We start from the raw sequence: 17,704 nt of genomic DNA, 5'->3' as shown, positions 1-17,704 counted from the left end.
CAATTTTTTTCAAATGAGATGATACCATGCAAGTATTTTGTAAACTTTAAAGTGGTGTATAAATGTGAAAACTACTACTAATATTACTAATGCTATTGTTACTATTACAAGAATGAGGCTGAGAAACAAACAGTAATGTTTTTATGTGGACCTGATGTAAAACAAAAGCTATCAATAAAAATTCTAGAAAGAAAAACCAACTGATACATCAACTACAGTATCGTCAATGGCGTATGCAATATTCTACACCCAAACTCCCCTACTTCTGCAAAGAAATGTATTTTAAAAATTTTGTCCAGGATCAAGTTTCTTGGCTATTTGAATCACATAGCATTGTTTCTAATTTCTGTGTTCTTTCCATTTATATTGTTGTGGTCATCATGTATATTATTTTTGTTCCATGAGTTTATGATAGCCCATTCCCTTTGAGAAAAAGGTAAATCAGGGTCAAGATTGGTACTGAAACAGTTTAGTGCTGGCCTTCGAGCTTCTTTCTTCCCTATTTTGAAGGAACTTGGAATAATGTACTTAGCACTGAATCATTCACTTTACGTGGAATCAGGTACCATGATGTTTTGATCTGTGTGTTTACATCACAAAGAAACAATATGGCTAAGTTTCCATGACCTTCAAAATGTAGAAGAATTACACTCACTTAAATAGATGGGATAGCCAACTATTTGAAATAACTTCTAATTCATTTAACAATTACAAGCTGTCTACGAGTTTCAAAACACTATATCAGACATTAAGCATGGCTTACAATGACTACAGGTTTTTAACTAAAAGAATTAAACAGTATTTCCGTAGAAATGAATAGTGAAAATACTGTAACAGCTTAAGGCTAGTCACCCTACTGATCAAGGACATTACTGAATGGTCTGACTGCACAATAGGATTTTCCTAGAGTGTACATCTAACAGTCTCTTTATAGAAATTAGTAGTTTGGCAGACTGGGCATGATCCAGGCTATTTCCGAGCCTGCATATTTACCTGACCTATTGGACCTCCTCAGGAAGGAAATGGATTCCTCCAAGGAAAGCACATGACAACAGATTAATGGACTAGTATGTGAATGGTAGTCTTTTCAGAAGATAACCCTAAAGGAATGCAAAGTAAGCTTGCCACTGTTTTTCCTTTCTGAGAGGAGTATTTTGGTTTGTTTTCAGTTTAAATGTAAGAAATTCCATAGTATTAAATCATTTATAAAAAAAATTAAAACAAGTTTTGACTAGTCTTAAATTAAAAATAATCGCTCATGGCTTAGCTATGGATCTTTTTCATGAAGACTGGATATGGCTTGTATGAGAGTAAAACAAACAAAACTCAACTATTACAAGAGGCTGCCATGGTGAAGAATATGAGAGGGCTGATCTCAGACCCAGGAAGACTTGGTCAGGTTCAAGTCCTGTCTTTGAAGTGTACTGGCTGCCTGACCTCAGGCAAGTTACTTAAGGCTTTCAGATTTCCCTATATCAGTGCAATTATTGTGGTTCATTCTATGTTCTCAAAGAGCATCAAAGATATCAGAAAGGTGATGTCTTGACTTGCAAGTGAATTGGATTTAAGTGAGGTAGAGCTGTGCAAAGTCATCAGCCTCACTCTCCCCTCCCGAGTCATTGGAATCCAGTGGCAAGACAGTGGGGTGATGGCCCCAGATGCAGTGAGTTTGGTCTTTTTAAGCTAGGGTCTTTCCCAGGTCTCAGTCTGCCTGAAGCAACACCCATTCAGCAATGAAAGGCTAAGTAAGAATGAAGGCAAAAGATAACCTAGTTTGCCTTCACACACACACACACACACACACACACACACACACACACACACACACACACACACACAAATTCACTCTGGGAGAGGAAGACAATCACAGTTTCTGGCCAGAAAAGAAACAATTGCTATTTACACTCACTTCGAGCCATCAAAACCCCATGGAATTACAGTCCGGTCCCTAGATCTCAAGATGTTCAAAGTTCTGCCTAAAATAAACATTCACTAAGTGAATTCACGAAAAGGGAACCTGAATAAAGGGAACAAAGTCCTATCTGGTGCCAACATAAACATCAATACTCTTTTTTTCTCCTGATTGTTTTTTCAACAAAGTAACAGAAAATTGATCCGAAACAAATCAATTGAGCACAGTTTTCAAGCACACATGAGGATGTAGATAAGTGATCATAACAGCTGCTACCTCCATTCTCTTCAGCTGAAAGAGAAGATGATTATAAAAGGGAAAATTCCTGAACCACTGAAGAAAACTAGAACATGTCCTTTCTACATATACTCCATGTTAATATCTCCACCCTCCTCCAGATCCACTATTCAATATTGCCTGTTATTTACCCCTTACTTGTTTTCGAGTTGTGTCTGATTCTCCATTATCTTGGCAAAGACATTGGAGTGGTTTACCATTTTCTTCTCCAGCTCATTTTACAGATGAGGAAACTGAGGCAAACAGGGTTAAGGGACTTGCCCAGGGTCACACAGCTAGTATTTGAGGCTGGATTTGAACTCATGAAGAAAAGTCTCCTTGGTTCCAAGTTTAGTGCTCTTCCACTGTGCCACCAAAGTAAAATTTTCTATTTACTAACCCAGAAGTAGTAAGGTCATATTTGTAGCAAAAAATCCAAAACTGCAAATACATAAATGTTATATGACCCTATCGTTTGTTCACCCACATTTGTCTCATCTATCTAGATATGTCTGAATGGGTCAATCTATTTTATAAGTAAAATGTCAACTTTTGTCACAAAGACATCCCCATTCACAGTGGGAGTTTAATAAAGCTCACTGGTGCTGACTTTATTAAATAAACTCAGGGTATGCTACTTTTTAAACTTTTCTCTAAAAAGTCCTCTTGCTGACGATTCAAAACTTGGCTTGATATTTTTCATTAATCTTCCTGCAACTCTCATCACTAATTTTTTCGTGAGGCATCCTCTCTATCCCATCTCAAGTCAGAAAGCATAGAAGAACATGTCTAAGCAAAATAAGAATATTCCCATCACTGATGGACCCCTTCCACATTCGGGTGAAGTCTAAGGACACTTTCTTAGAAATCCACAAAATAAAATACCAAGAATTACAAAGAAAACCAGTTTTGCTGAAATTGCTATTAAAACATATTCACAGATCCAGGTTAAGAACACCTGATCTAAGGTAATTTTCCAGGACAAATCAACCATTCAACCTCCAAGTCATTTTGCACAATTTTACAAAGTTAAGTCTTGAAGTACACCACTAACCACACCATTACAACACATGGCCATCCCTATGCAATGTCTCCTAAGTCACTTCATAGTATCATAGCCATGGGCCCAGAATATAATAATATAGGAAGTAAGATGCTTTTCTTAAATATAGAGTAGTTTTAAGAAGATGCCACTTGCAAATAGCAGTTGAATCAGAAATAAGTTTCTTAGCCACATTACCTCTTTCAAAACAGATATATCTTAAGTTTAGGAGATTCTTGATCTGTTTTCTGAAAGGCTCACAAAACATTTCCAAGCACCAGTTACCTTACCACCTGGATATGACACCAGTGTTCCCATTAGGTCTTACACTACCCCGAAAGACGTCAAAATGTAAACATACTGGAACTCAAGTTTTACTTTCTGAACTGTCAATCAAACTATAAAACAACATTTGTTAAACAACTACAGTTTGCCTGGCCTTGGGCCAGATGCTGTGGATAAAAAGTAAAAAAAACCAACAAAACAAAACATTTTCTCACTCCCAAGACTATGAGTGCTTACCCCCATTTGAAATTATTTTATATATTTTCTTTCTATGTTTTGTACTTTTGTGGATTGTTTAACCTCAGAAGAACTTAAGGTAGAGGAAAGGCACAATTTTATATCTGTTTTTCTATTTCTAGAATCTAGGTCAGTGCCTAGTTCATAGCAGGTGTTTAATAAATGAGTGATACTGGAATGGAGAGCTTTGGCTCTTCATAACAAGGAAACTGACTTTGGCTGCTGTTTACAAAGCATTTTAATCAACAACTCTGAGGGAAGTGTACAAGTATTATCATTTCTACTTTTTAGATGAAGAAGTTGACACTCAGATTCGGTGACTTGTCAAGGTTAGTTAGCTAGAGAATAGAAAGACTTCTGACTCCAAATTCAGGGTTTTTTCCAGTGCACACATTAAAAACTAAGAATATAATTAGCGAGTCCAATGCTAGTGAATTTACAACTGTCATTTTGTGGATAGACAATGAATTTATTTTCTTGGTATATCTACAGTACCAAAATATCACTCAAATGAACGGAGTAAGCATTCCTTTGGAATTTACTCATTTTGAATAGTTACTTAAATAGAAATGATTAAATTATTATTTAGGTTACTTCAGGAAAAGTTACCCTGACATAGAAATTAGTTGGTATGTTAGTTTTCAATTGCAATTTCTTTAGTCTAAATTGGGATTTCATTTTTTCTGGTATTTTTATCTCTTTTATAATAATGTATAGTTATATGTTTATGAATATTTGATTTTATAATTCTTTTATGTAATAATGATATTATACTATCTTTTACTTAATATGCTGCAATGTGTTTTAATACTACCTTTTCCTCAGCACAGAGGTCATGTTGCAAATATGCTACGAAGCTTAGTCTCAAGTTGTCTTAAGAGTTGGAAAGGGCTTTTAAGTTCAAGCAAACTGCTCTTCCTCCTCCAACCTGTCCTACCCCACCCCGTTCTAAAAATTACCTTTAAAATAATAACTTTGACAAATGGTCTTCCAGTTTCTGCTTGAAAGCATCCAAACCAACACATGGGAGAGTTCAATCTATTTTTGAACATATCTAATGGTTACAAAGTTCTTCTTTACATTGCACTGAAATCCTTCCTCGAATTTCCAGCCACCCATTTTTTGTCTGCTCTATGGTACCACACAAAATAAGCCCAGTCCTACTTTTACCTGACAAGCCTTTAAATATTGAGCTAGAAGTTATACTCTCTCTCTCATTTGTTAAGCCTGTTTTTCATTAAGCTAAACATACCTATTCCACTGGGCCTAGGCCTAAAGTGACATTATTTCAAGTCTTCTTGTTATTCTGGTTGGGTTCTAGACATACTCTAGCATCTGAACAACACTTTGAAAGACCTAACCATTTGCCCTTGACATTGTACCACTATGTTTCCAGCAGTCATGGACATTAGAGAAGTCAGGAGATACTAACTTGGAATGACTACACTTTTTTTGTAGATGAGATTCCTATTAATACAAAGATTAGACTAAATAGCCTTTGAGGTTCCTCCTAGTTGGGGAAGGATATTAATTTGAACATTTGCTTCCATAATGAGAAATCCTACAGAGGAATTCTGGAAACCTCACATAGGGCAGAATGTTAAGTTTCCTTCATAAATACAAACCTCTATACAAAATAGCAGCAGTAAGGCTGGGAATGAGGTATAAGAGTAGATGATGCATGTACCTAACTAAAGTAGGGTTGAATAAGAACTTCAACAGTAAGTGAATGACCATGGAAATGGTCATGTGTTTCTAGGGCTATAAGGAACTCATTTGCTAGATAGTCTCTGGAAATTTCCTCCAGGCTATTACTGAGGAAGCCTATTCATTGAATGGGTGTATCTCACTCAAAGTGAGAATGTGATAAGACCTTAGCCTAAAAGGGCCAGGATTTCACATTATATCCTGGGCCTTCTCCAGTCATCCTGATGAATATCAGGCTGCTGGACACAGATGACTCAGGAGAAGAAAATGAGGTTTGTAACCTTGCACAGCCCTCCCTCACTCAAATCAAAGTCAACTGCAAGTCATGTCATCATCCTGATGTCATGATCCTCCTCTAGAAGGAAGGACAGAACAGAACAACACTGAGGATTATGGAAATTGGACTGAATTGGGAGTCAGGAGACCTAGGTTCTAGCTGCAGTTGCCTGATTATTGTCAAATGTCTTGGCCCTCTCTGGTCCTTAGTTTCTAGATCAATCAAATGAAGAGGTTGAATAAGTTGCTCTATAAGGTCCATGTTTCTTCTGTCCATGGGGGCTGAACAAGATATACTATCAGCAGCTGAAAGCTGGTTGTCTACCTGGATCTAAATACCTTGTTGTCCCTTGGACATCTTCCTAGATATATTTTACTACCAACAGATATGTAATATCTTTATGAATAACAGGATTTCTTGCCTGATTTAACTCCTTTACATTCTGATCACTTTCGTTTCCATTTCCAATGATATTTAGTAAAGTACATGCCTGAATAATACCAAATTTTCCTTCTACATTTACCTCATTAATATTCATTGATAAGTATTATTTCCAACTGTAATATATAATAATAGAATGAAGGATGAGAAGCTGCTGGTTCATCTTCTCCATCCAAATTATGAACTTTTGTTTTTGTATAAGATGGCAAAGACCGGTTATAATCAGTAACAATGGAGGAAGAAATCATCCCGATGACTTAATCAATATAATACAATCTTTTTGAAGTCCTCGCCTTTCAAAGAATCTTTCCCCTGAATCACCCAATAACTATAACAGAAACCTTGGTCATTCTGCCTCACCTTTACGCTACCGAGCTATGTCAAAATACCACCTTTGAAAATTCACTTAATATTTCTGACTTACGTCATTGCTTTTAGATTATACAACGTCTCACTCCTCAACCTCACCAAATGGTAAGTCTTAGGAACAAAGACTTTGTAGTTTTTCCCTTGTTGCAACAATATCTCCAAGGACCTTGCACAGTGCCTTATATACGGTGGGCTCTAAATAAATTTTTGTGGAATTAAACTAAAACATGTATTTTCCCTCTCTGGATGCCTTTGTACTAAATGAGACAGTGAATTCTGTCTTGCTTAAAGCTTCCCTGTATTGTAATGACATAATTATTTTTAGAGGAACAACTTTTTTCTCCTTTAAAACTATAAATCTTAAAACTTAGCATTCATTACTCAAATCTAAGTGTATAAGACTTAGCATTACAGAAAGCATTAGAACAAGTGATTTAATACTTCGGTAACTAGCCCAAGTAGGTAAAATATAGGCTATGGGATGGAAAGCATTTTTGATAACTACATTGATAACTACAATGTCACTGAAGTATGGTACATGAACATGAATTCCTTAAAATCAATGTTCATAATCAGGGCAACCCAATAATTATCTGCAGCTTAAATTGCAACTAAATTGAAAATCTAACGATGTTGAAGGTCAGAGAAATATCTCACTCTGGAATTCATAATATTGAATTGTCTAATATGTTATCTGGGACACAAGCTATCTAGCACACACTGTACTTTTCTCCTTGTGTGACGGATATAAAGGTTTCTTAACCTCCAAATGAATGGAAAGAGGAAATGTACATGTTTGAATATGCTCTATTTAGCCAGCATAGCATTTGGCAGAAGGACCTCTCTTAATAGGCTTAAAACTGTTTTCATGAAAGGTAAATTTTCTCCTTACTTTGGTATTTTGTGGTTGCTTTCCAATGCAATACTCTCTAAATGCATTACATTTGTTAAGTAATTTTATGCCAGGCAGAATGAAATGGTTTTCTTTACATGGATTCTATATGTCTGATTTTAGGGTATGTGTATGAGTGTATGACATCTCTTTGACATGCAGAAAAATATTTCCAGCATAAAAATCATGTTCCTTTTTGTTCCAATGGCATAATACTGTCCAGAAATATACTTCTTGAAGATTGCTTTCTCAAAAGTTTGGTGTTATTGCAAGGCAAAAAAAGAAATATCTCCTAATAAAAAATTTTATTAATGGATTCCTTTTCCTCTTCATATTTGCCTAACTGTTGTTAATAACCAGAGGGAGGAACAAATGCCCAGAGAAATTGTATATATCCCTAAGGATCCAAGTGAATTAAAAGGAAATTCCCCTTCTTATTCCTACAAGCACTACCACCCTTTTTTCTGCCCTACTATTGTGCTCACCCCCACTCCCCAAAATGGCTTGTCTTTCTGTATTGTTAGGTGCTAAAGCATGAAAACCAGATGTGTGCTACATTCTTGTTTTATTGGATCAAAGTGAGAATCCTCCAAAACGCATTTTTTAGTTATTTATACATATGGTTTTGTCCTTCCAGAGCATATAATATCTCCTTTTACAGATTATTGTGAGTGTATCTGTGCACTAATTATTGTGTTTTAAGGAACTAGCTATATTCGAGGTATTTCTTTAAACCAAAAGAAAACATAAATACTCATATTGCTAATTCCTGACCTTGTACAGACACCTTATTTACATTTATAAAATGTGACTTTTTTGAAGCTATCCTCAGTGTATGTTTTAAAATCTTAAAAAAAAAAAACAGATTAGGACAAACATAAACATTACTGGAACATTAGTCATTTGATTACAAATTTATTACAGTTTTGAATACAGCTTTGGAAGGGTTTGTTATATATATATATTTTTGGCAGTGAATGGGGCTGAGGGAATAGTGTCTCACATTTGCTGTTAATGTATACACTTACATTTCGGAAACAAAATAATGGATGGAAAAAACATATGATCGCTATTGTTAATTTTCAGGTTCTGTGGTTTGACTATAGCTACTGTTAAATTCACTGTCTTGATAAAACCAGTGTACCAGAACTCTCAGTTGAAGGGGTTTTATTTCCATCACTTAAAGAAGTAATTCTTAATGGCAAGTCCTGTCCTGTAGTTAATAAAGGAGGAGATATAATTTAAATAATTAGCAATAATGACAACCAGGGCTAAGCATTAAGTCCAAAGGTGGCTGAATGAAAGTATGTTCATAATTTTAAAATTAAGGATCATTAAAAGACAATGTCACATCATCCAACTAGTAGATCTTTTTGGAAAACATGAAAAAGAAGTTTAGCATATATCATGACTCAACATATATGATACTTTGGAACCTCCCTAATTCTAACCCTGCATGTATCACTTTGGGGGGAAGTTGGGGAGACTTTGGTGGGAAAAATTACCAAAAAAAACCCAACAACTGATAGTGTCAGTTTTCTCAAACTGTTTTTGCAAAGCAATGTTAGTTAAAAGAATCCTACAGGATTCATATTTCTATTACCTGTTATAAAGTCCAACATATCTTCCTGGTGCCACCTCCATTCACTACTCTAAATAACAGTTACTATCTATTTCCTTATACTTATTAGTGAAGTCCTTAATATTTATTTTCCACTAAGTAGTCTGAGAGCACACTGATGACTTTCCCTCTTTGGATTCTTCAGGTGTAGTGTGTTACACAGGTGAAGCTCTTGATCTTTGTGGGATCTTGGATGAAGGGATTGACTCCATCATAGATAAAATTGCCTTCAGTAAGTCAAGAATTAAAGAACCTAAACAATAGGTGTGTTTCATTTAATCCTGTTATCAAGAAATAAACTACCTAGGACCTGTAAACATAGCTACCCTTTACTGCTAAAGAAGAACTTTGTGGCAGCCAAGTTAGAAGGAAAGATTTTTCTCTGACTCATAATATATAAAGCAATCAGGTGATTTATTGTGTTTGATCAACACCACAGTATGTGTTTTTCCTGAGAGGAAGAGATTCAATGTATATTTACTTAAAGCTTTTAATATGCAGTTCCTTTCCCTTTAATTGATGCCTTCTCACGTAAAATTAGCCGGTGAACATAAAGTACTAGTTTTTTTTAATCTTTATGGTCTCAATATCTCAGCTGCAATAGTACTTTTAAAAATTATACCTGGATTCTCTTGAAAGATGGAACAGACCTCAGGGGCCAGCCTTGCTTGGTCTTTCTATTCAAAAATACTCTATTCTAATTTGGGGATTTAGAATCTAGGTATTCTGGAGTTTGGGATGAGGTAGACTGATATTGAACCTAGACCTCAAACATTTTCTGACTTATTACATGATTATATTAAGACCTAACCTCATACTTGGGCAGTGAAACTCAAGAAACCTAATTTTAAGGAATATAACCAAATGCCATTTGACCATAGAACGAGGAGTTCCATGAGCCTTAGAATCCTGGGTTTTTTCTCCTGAAATGACATAATTTTCCACTTCTAGCTGTGCAGTAAGGATGGAAAAAATTTTCCCTGAATGAAGTAAATATCCCAAGGCTATATTTTTATCTCTTTATCTATATCTATCACGTTCTTGCATTAAAAACAAGAAAAGCAAAAAAAATGAAATAAAAAAAAAGGTTGACATCCAAAATTCTAGAAATCACCTACACATTCACAAACATGGAAATAACAAACAATAGTCTACTTCCTACAAGATCCATTCTTGTGTAACATTTAGAAAGTGCCAAAAAAAATGCTAATCCGAATCAGATAACACAGGTGAGGGGAAAACCTTCACCTGTCTGCCAACAAAATAAGGAGCAAAGGGTTTTGTTCCCATGACATTTTCTTATTCAACATGGATGGCACTAACCTTCAACTTGTCATAGCGCTCACTCAAAGCTGCCACCTGATGATCCCGGTGTCGCCCAACCAGTTTACATAAGGCACAGATTAGTTGGTCATCTGTCACACAGTACATATTCACCTTCTCATCCTCATGCTCTAGGCACATCAGTCCTCTAATATGAGAGTCTGGAATTGGCTCAATGAGACGGTGACCTGTGAAGGGCTTCTTATTCGGGTGAGTTGCTTTCAGGCACTCCTCACAGTAGGACACTTCACAAGTGACACAGGTTTTCACAGCATCCTGGGCAGGGTCCTGGTCACAGAACTGACAGAGGACCTTCTCGCTGGAGGTCATGGCGTTGCTATCGAAGGCCCGCTCTCGGCGGGTCTCACTGGGAGAATTGGGCCCACTCACAGAAGCCTTCTGAAACCTATCGATGATGTTTTGCAGGGTGACGTTACGCTTGAGTCCCTCTAGACCTCTCTGGCTGAGGGTGATGACATACCGACAAGTAGGGCACTGGAAAGCAGTGATGGATTCCACAGATTCGTTGGTGGCGCAGTGGGAGACTAGGATGCGATGTGCGCAGTTGAAACAGAGGCTATGGGCACAGGGCAGCAGTAGTGGGTCTTCAAACAGCTCCAGACAGATAGGGCAGGTCAGTTCTGACTCCAATGTTTCCATCTTCAAGCAAAGCTTTCCTGTGTCGTCAGCGAAATCCAGGGAAGCTGATCAGCTATCTGGAAAACACAATGTAAAATTCGATTAGGCATGAGAAAGCACAAGGGGTCAGTCAGGAGGGCTGTCAACTTTTGCTGCCTCTCACAATACTTCCAATGACCCTGTTATAGAACTGCCTTAAGTTTGATTTAGCAGATATATCCATCAACTGATTTTGCTTCTCTTCCTGTTTGGTTCAATGAAAAAAAATACACCTAACTTAATGAGGGTATGACACTTTCTCTATGACACTTTCCTCCTCCCCTCAGAAACCAGTGATTTCTTAAAATTTGAATATTGAAAGGGAAAGTCCAAATAGATGAGTAATTAAAACTCATAGAAGGGTTATAAAAGGGTTTCCTTTAAAAAAAAAAAGTTTCTTAACCCAGGGTCCATGAACTTTTCCACAAAAATAAATTGTTCACTGTAGTTCAATATCATTGGTTTCCTTTGTAATCCTAAGTGTTTTATTTTAAGCACTTTAAAACATTCCTCTGAAGAAAGGGTCCAAAGATTTCACCAGACTGCCAAAAAAATCCATCCATGATAAAAATATGTTAAGCACCTTTACTCAGTTAATAGCTACCTTAACAGCAGTATTTTAATACTCTGGTTCAAAATACAGAAGAACTGGAGAAATAAGTCAACCTATTACAGATAATTTCAGAACCTTTTATGTTTATGGTTTCTCATCCATGAATATTCATGCTAGCATATATATTTTAATGATATTTTATTCAATGGTGCAGCACAGGTGGCTGAATTAAATGGAAAGATGGGTACTTCCCTTAATGTACACAGACAAAAATAAACACACACACATATACATGCATCAGTGATTGCAGTCATAGTTGGCAATATCAACTTTCAAAATGTTCAATGATAACTACATGTAGCTTCACAATGATCTCTGCGGAAAACAGAAACATTTTTCCCAGTTTGTTACTCCTGTCCCCCAGCCCTCCCTCACTCAAAACAAAGTCAAGTGCAAGTCATGTCATTATTTCTCTGATGGCATGGTCTTCTTTGGCAATGAAGGACGAACACACACATACACACACACACACACACACACACACACACACACACACACTCCTGTCCCCCAACTCTCATAGCTAGAAGCTGAAGGGTGATCGGTCAAAACCATTTTTTTAAACTGGTCTTAGCTGATCAGGGACCTGAGCATTCCAAGGATCTGTGATTTTAAGATAGGAAGCATGCCCCTGTGCATATGTGAAAGCACCCACCTCCCCCGTAACCAAAATGACACTTGATTCCTTCCTGTCTGTGCGAATTATAAGAAGTGATTGCTGAGGGCAACTTGCCCTCCCTAAAGCTCTCCCTTCCTAAAACTCTCTCATCAAGAGTTCGTCATTGTCATGAGTTGACAGGCCAGTGGAGCAGAAGCAAAGGACTCAGCCCCACGTTCACAGGGCTGTACTTCCACAGTACAATCATCTCCAGCTCAGGACAGCTTCAGATGGCACAGCTGCGCACTCCATTCACTGTAAAGTCGTTGTTTGGTTGTGTGAACCCTTGCCGCCCTCTCTCCCTTTCCCCACCACTCACCCCCATGTAAAAAAGAAGAGGGAAAAAAATCCACACACCAATCTTGGTTCATTAAGAGTGAAGAGGGCTTTATGCTCATTAGCAAGCTTGGGAACCAGATCTCTTTAAACCCTCTCTGTTGCGCTACAATTAACGGGGCTTGCAGTAACAGTGACAGGAATGTTATGTTCAGCCCACTGCAGTCTATAAGAGAATAGTACAGTTCACCAAATGGACACCAGGTTCAAATCACCCGCTATGGTTTATTCAGGCTGGCTTTGTGAGAAGGCCAGCAAAACTTCTGATCCAAACCTATGTTTAGCAATTCAAACAATATGCCTTTTTGTATTCACCCTTCCATTTATTTGAAAAATTAGCGATTTCTCTAAGGCAGTGACCCATTCTCAAATAGCAACACTTGGAATTAACCATATGGTGCTCTTGCTTAAAAAAATTAGGCTCATCCTACCATAGAATAAACTAAAACTGGTCATCAAATACTTCCACTATGTTTTATGACTGCTAAAAGTTAAAACCAATTGGTGTGACATAAACCCAATCTTTTAGTTTATATCACTTATAATATTACAATAAAAATAAAATGATAGTAGGAGAGCTGATGAGAGGTTGAAAAGGGTAGAACTCTCTACTTCCAACTCCCTTTCTACCCTGTTCTACTGGAAAATGTTCTTCAGTCAAATCTGTCTTAGAAACTAAACCTAACATCTCAGGTCCCACCCTATCACTTAGGATAGGAAGTAAAGACTTTAAAGCAGGGAAGAAAGATGAAGTTTTAAATTAGGTATGGAAACAGAATGTCAGAGTCAGGAGGGATGTCAGAGAGCATCTTTTCTTATCCATTCTAAAGAGAGTTCTGTAGACAACATTCCTAAGAAGTGGTGACGGAAAGAGAGAGAAATGGGGGGCGGAGAACGAGAGAGAGAGGGAGAGAGAAAAGGAGAGAGACAGAGACAGAGGGAATCAAAGAAAGAGAAAGAGACAGCAGAAAGAGACAGAGAGAGAGACAGAGACAGAGGAGGAGAGACAGAGAGAGAAAGAGAGACACAGAGAGAGACAGAGACAGACAGAGAGACAAAAAGACAGAGAAAGAGACAGAGAGTGAGAATGAGAGTGAGAGTGAGTTCTTTGGCACTCCGATGAAGCCTATGGAACTGTTCTTCAGAACAATGTTTTAAAATGTACAAAATAAAATATATAAGATTACAAAGGAAAGTAATTGTATTGAAACAAAACAATTTTTAAAAAAGTTCATGGACTAAGGTTAAGAACTTCTACAGTTGAAATCTATCTCTCTGCAATCTATTACTCTCAGTTCTCTGAGGCAAAATAGGGTAAATCTAATCCCTCTTCCATAGGGAAGGACATTAATATTTGAAGATAGCTTTCCTTTTTGCTCAAGTCTTTTCTTCTCTAACCTAAATATTCATAGTTCTTGCAACCTATCTTCATATGAAATGATCTCAATGCTGTTCACTATACATGCTACCCTGATGTGGAATTACTGACTGGGGGTTGCCTCAGACAAACTGAGACATAGGGAAGACTTTAGCTAAAAAAGGCCAAGGTTTCCCAACGCATCCAGTGACCAGTCTTGACCTATATCTTGCCACTGGACTCTGATGACTCTAGAGGAGACAGTGAAGCCAATGACTTTGCACAGTCCTGCCTCCCTTAAAATCTAATTCACTTTCAAGTCAAGTCATCACCTTCCTGATGTCATCAGTCCTCTATTAACAAAGGTCTAACAACAACAATGCCACATATATGGGTGTGCTCCAGCTTACTGACGTCACTTCTGAAATGCAGCATCAAGAACTGAATACAATTTTCCAGATGTGGTCTTATTAGAGTAAAATACAACAGGTTATCATTTCTCCAGAATGATCTTATTCACTGTGCATAGAAAGAATGGATTTATCTTTGCATTGAATTTCATGAGTTATTCTACTTTAGAGATATTCATGGGGCAGCTAACTCCCTCACTCAGAACAAAGTCAGGCATAAGTCATGTCATTCATTTCTCTGATAGCATGGTCTCCTTTGGCAACAAGGGACGAATACAACAACAAATGGTGGAGAGGATAGAGTACCAGAGCTGGAGTCAGGAAGATTCATCCTCCTGAGTTCAAATCTGGCCTCAGAAGCTTACTAAATGGATGACCCTGGGCAAGCCACTTAATCCTGTTTACCTCAGTTTCCTCATCTGTAAAATGAGCTGGAGAAGGAAATGGCAAATTACTCCAGTATCTTTGCCAAGAAAACCCCAAATGAGTTCATGAAGAATCAGATAAAACCGAAAAATGACTGAAGAGATATTTGTATGTTGTTCATAAACAATAATTCACATTTGTATTGTACTATAAGATTTGCAAGTCACAGTGCTCAGAATATGAAGGTAGAGTGATTATTTCCCCTATTTTACAGATGAAGAAACTGAGGCATGGAGAGGTTAAGTGATTTCTTCCCCCCCTTCCCAAAAGCGTGTTAATAAATGTCAGAACTTAAAACTGGTCTGATTTTGAAGCCAGGGATTTTCCACCTACATTATAAGGCCTATTCCCCCTATATTTCCAGTTGAAACAAGTAGAAAACACCTGCTTTCAAAGAATCAAATGAAAGTTAAAAGTACTAATGGTGGATAGTAGATAGAATTTCTAATCAGAAAGGATAGGTAGTGGAGATTTTTCATTGCCAACTTGGTAGGGACAATTCATGGAAAAATGATTTCCAAAGATCTCTTGAGGATGTCAAATTTTCTGAATGAAAAGTGAAAAAACATCAGCCAATTGAATTATACCTTGCACACAGTAGGTCTTTGTTGAATATCTAAAAATTGAACACGGCTAAACACTCACATATCTGGAACTAATGTCTGTTAATTTTTTTAACCTATCATCCACTTTTCTTACTGAATCTTACTATCAGTAACAATTCTATCGATTACTCACTAATACAACCCAGACTGTTCTTTGTGAAAGTACAGAAAAATAGTACAAATTCTCATTATTTGTATTCAGTATCTTTTAGCTACTTAAGTTTTCTGACTGTTAATTTTAAAATAATTTTAAATTTCAGGGATCTTTAAAGCACAGTTTTAACTATTTTCTCTGCCTATGAAGCTGTTAGGCTTTAAGGCACCAATCCCTAATGTTTTCCCATACAAAAATGCTTTCCTTTGAGAAACAAAAAGCATGTAATCAGATGTTTTTTTTCCCTCTTTATTTTAAACTCTGGGAAGTTATTTTCTATGCTTCCAAGAGGAAAATAGGATTCTCAGTCTTCACTACAATGGGAGGAAATTACACCTGCATCTCATTGCCAGGAAGTTCTCTACCTCACATTTTTATGAATGAGCACCACAATCTTAAGGTTAATTTATGTGCTCTGTTCTTCATTTTTAAAGAGGATTCAAGAAAACATAACACTATGTATTAAATTAATAATGTGGAAGAGCTCACAGAGTTTGTTGCTTTAGCATGCTTAGTCATGTTCTTGTAACACGTGTTACACACATAGGGATGTCTAGGGGTGTATAAGAAATAAACTAATTCAAATGAAGGTCTGGGAAGTCAGAAAAACTCTGCTTTTTTAAATTTTTACATCCCAGCACTTAGCACAGAGTTTGGTAAGTAGTAAGTGCTTAAAAAATGGTTTTTTGTTCATTAATTCATTCACCCATAAACTGAGTGCCTCTGGGCAAGTGATTTTACTTTTCTGGGCTTCAGTTCTTTCATCTATAAGATGAAAGGGGTGGGGAAGTAAACAAAGTTGTTCACTAAAGCTGCTACCAGCAGTAACATTCTATGATTCTATAAAAAGAGAAGTGTCCATGGACATAAGCTATGGGGACAACATCTGTTTTGATTTCTCTTGCATCTTAAGTATAGGATTCATTCATTTATTCATGAATTTACTAAAAATTTTTAAGGGCAGAATCATGATACTTGGCATTATCAGGGAATACTAAGCAGGTAGAGAATAGTTTTTGACCTCAGGAAAACAGGAATTACAATATAATTGGTTATAAACAATACAATCATATGAAATAACTTGAGAATAGCTACAAGGTAACATATAGACAAATGTATTACAGTAATATACAGGCTGAAAAGAAGAAAGGAACGTCATTGAGAAAAATCATATTTGGGTACATAGCATAATGTCTTTTTTTTTTATCACAATGACTTAAATATATCAGGTACTCAATAAATCTTAATTCATTTGGTTTGATAGCAAACATCCCTATCTGAAAGTACACAAGATTTGGAGTCAGAAGAATGGGGTTTGGCTACTTTAATGCCTGTGTAATCTCTGAGCAAATCACTTCATCTCCCCAGGACTCAATTTTCTCATCTATAAAGTAAAAAGGTTAGACAAAAATTATTTTTAATATTTTTTCTGGCTCTAATGGCTATGACTTGGTATGTGTGGAATAGGGTTTTTGTTTTTTTGAATAGGATTTTTAAGGAAAGGCATCATAGAAGAAATTAATTTTTTGTTGGACATTAAATGAAGTTTGGGATCCAGATTTAGAGAAAAGACGATAACATGAGCTAAGAATCAGAGACTAATATGAGACACCATATATGAGAAATGGACAAGAGATTAGCTCAACTACAATGAAAAGCTTAGCTAGGCAATGGATATGTTGTTGAAGGACTTTCAATTCTAGTCTGAGGTTTGATGTGATTAAGAAACACGGAGCCATTTCAAGTTCTTGAGCAGAGTGAAATGATGAAGCCACATTTTAGAAAGATTATTCTGATAATGGCAGGCCAGGTTACTTCCACTATCATTCCAGATTCCCTTAAACAACTGTTCTCTATCTCATCTCCAAGTCAGGTAATGAGAGTAATTCACTTTCCAGAAAAAGTTTTATGTGTTAATACAATTACACTAGTAATTATAGTGACAGAATTTAATGCGCGGATCTAGTGACTGTATGGAGTTTGAGTTTTGATAACAGGAAATTAAATACTAATGGTTCTTTCCAATTTTATTCAGTAATCCCACAGGTTATGCAAATTTCATTAACTTAATTTTTAATGGGACTTCTT

General features: G+C 36.6%; 1 protein-coding gene across 4 annotated transcripts in view; it reads right to left on the bottom strand.

The window, feature by feature from the left end:
• The window catches only part of MID1 (midline 1), a 438,516-nt gene that overhangs the window by 130,463 nt on the left and 290,349 nt on the right, over positions 1 to 17,704 (bottom strand). For all 4 annotated transcript variants that reach the window (XM_072614388.1, XM_072614390.1, XM_072614387.1 and 1 more), the window contains exon 2: positions 10,383 to 11,098. In XM_072614388.1, coding sequence (XP_072470489.1) covers positions 10,383 to 11,042 — 660 coding nt within the window. In that variant the 5' untranslated portion in view covers positions 11,043 to 11,098. The remainder of the gene's footprint in view (positions 1 to 10,382; positions 11,099 to 17,704) is intronic.

The sequence above is a fragment of the Notamacropus eugenii genome, chromosome 5, assembly GCF_028372415.1.
Source record: "Notamacropus eugenii isolate mMacEug1 chromosome 5, mMacEug1.pri_v2, whole genome shotgun sequence".
Lineage (NCBI taxonomy): Eukaryota > Metazoa > Chordata > Mammalia > Diprotodontia > Macropodidae > Notamacropus > Notamacropus eugenii.
Note: the sequence above shows the minus strand (reverse complement) of the source record. Positions and strands in the feature narration are given on the sequence as shown.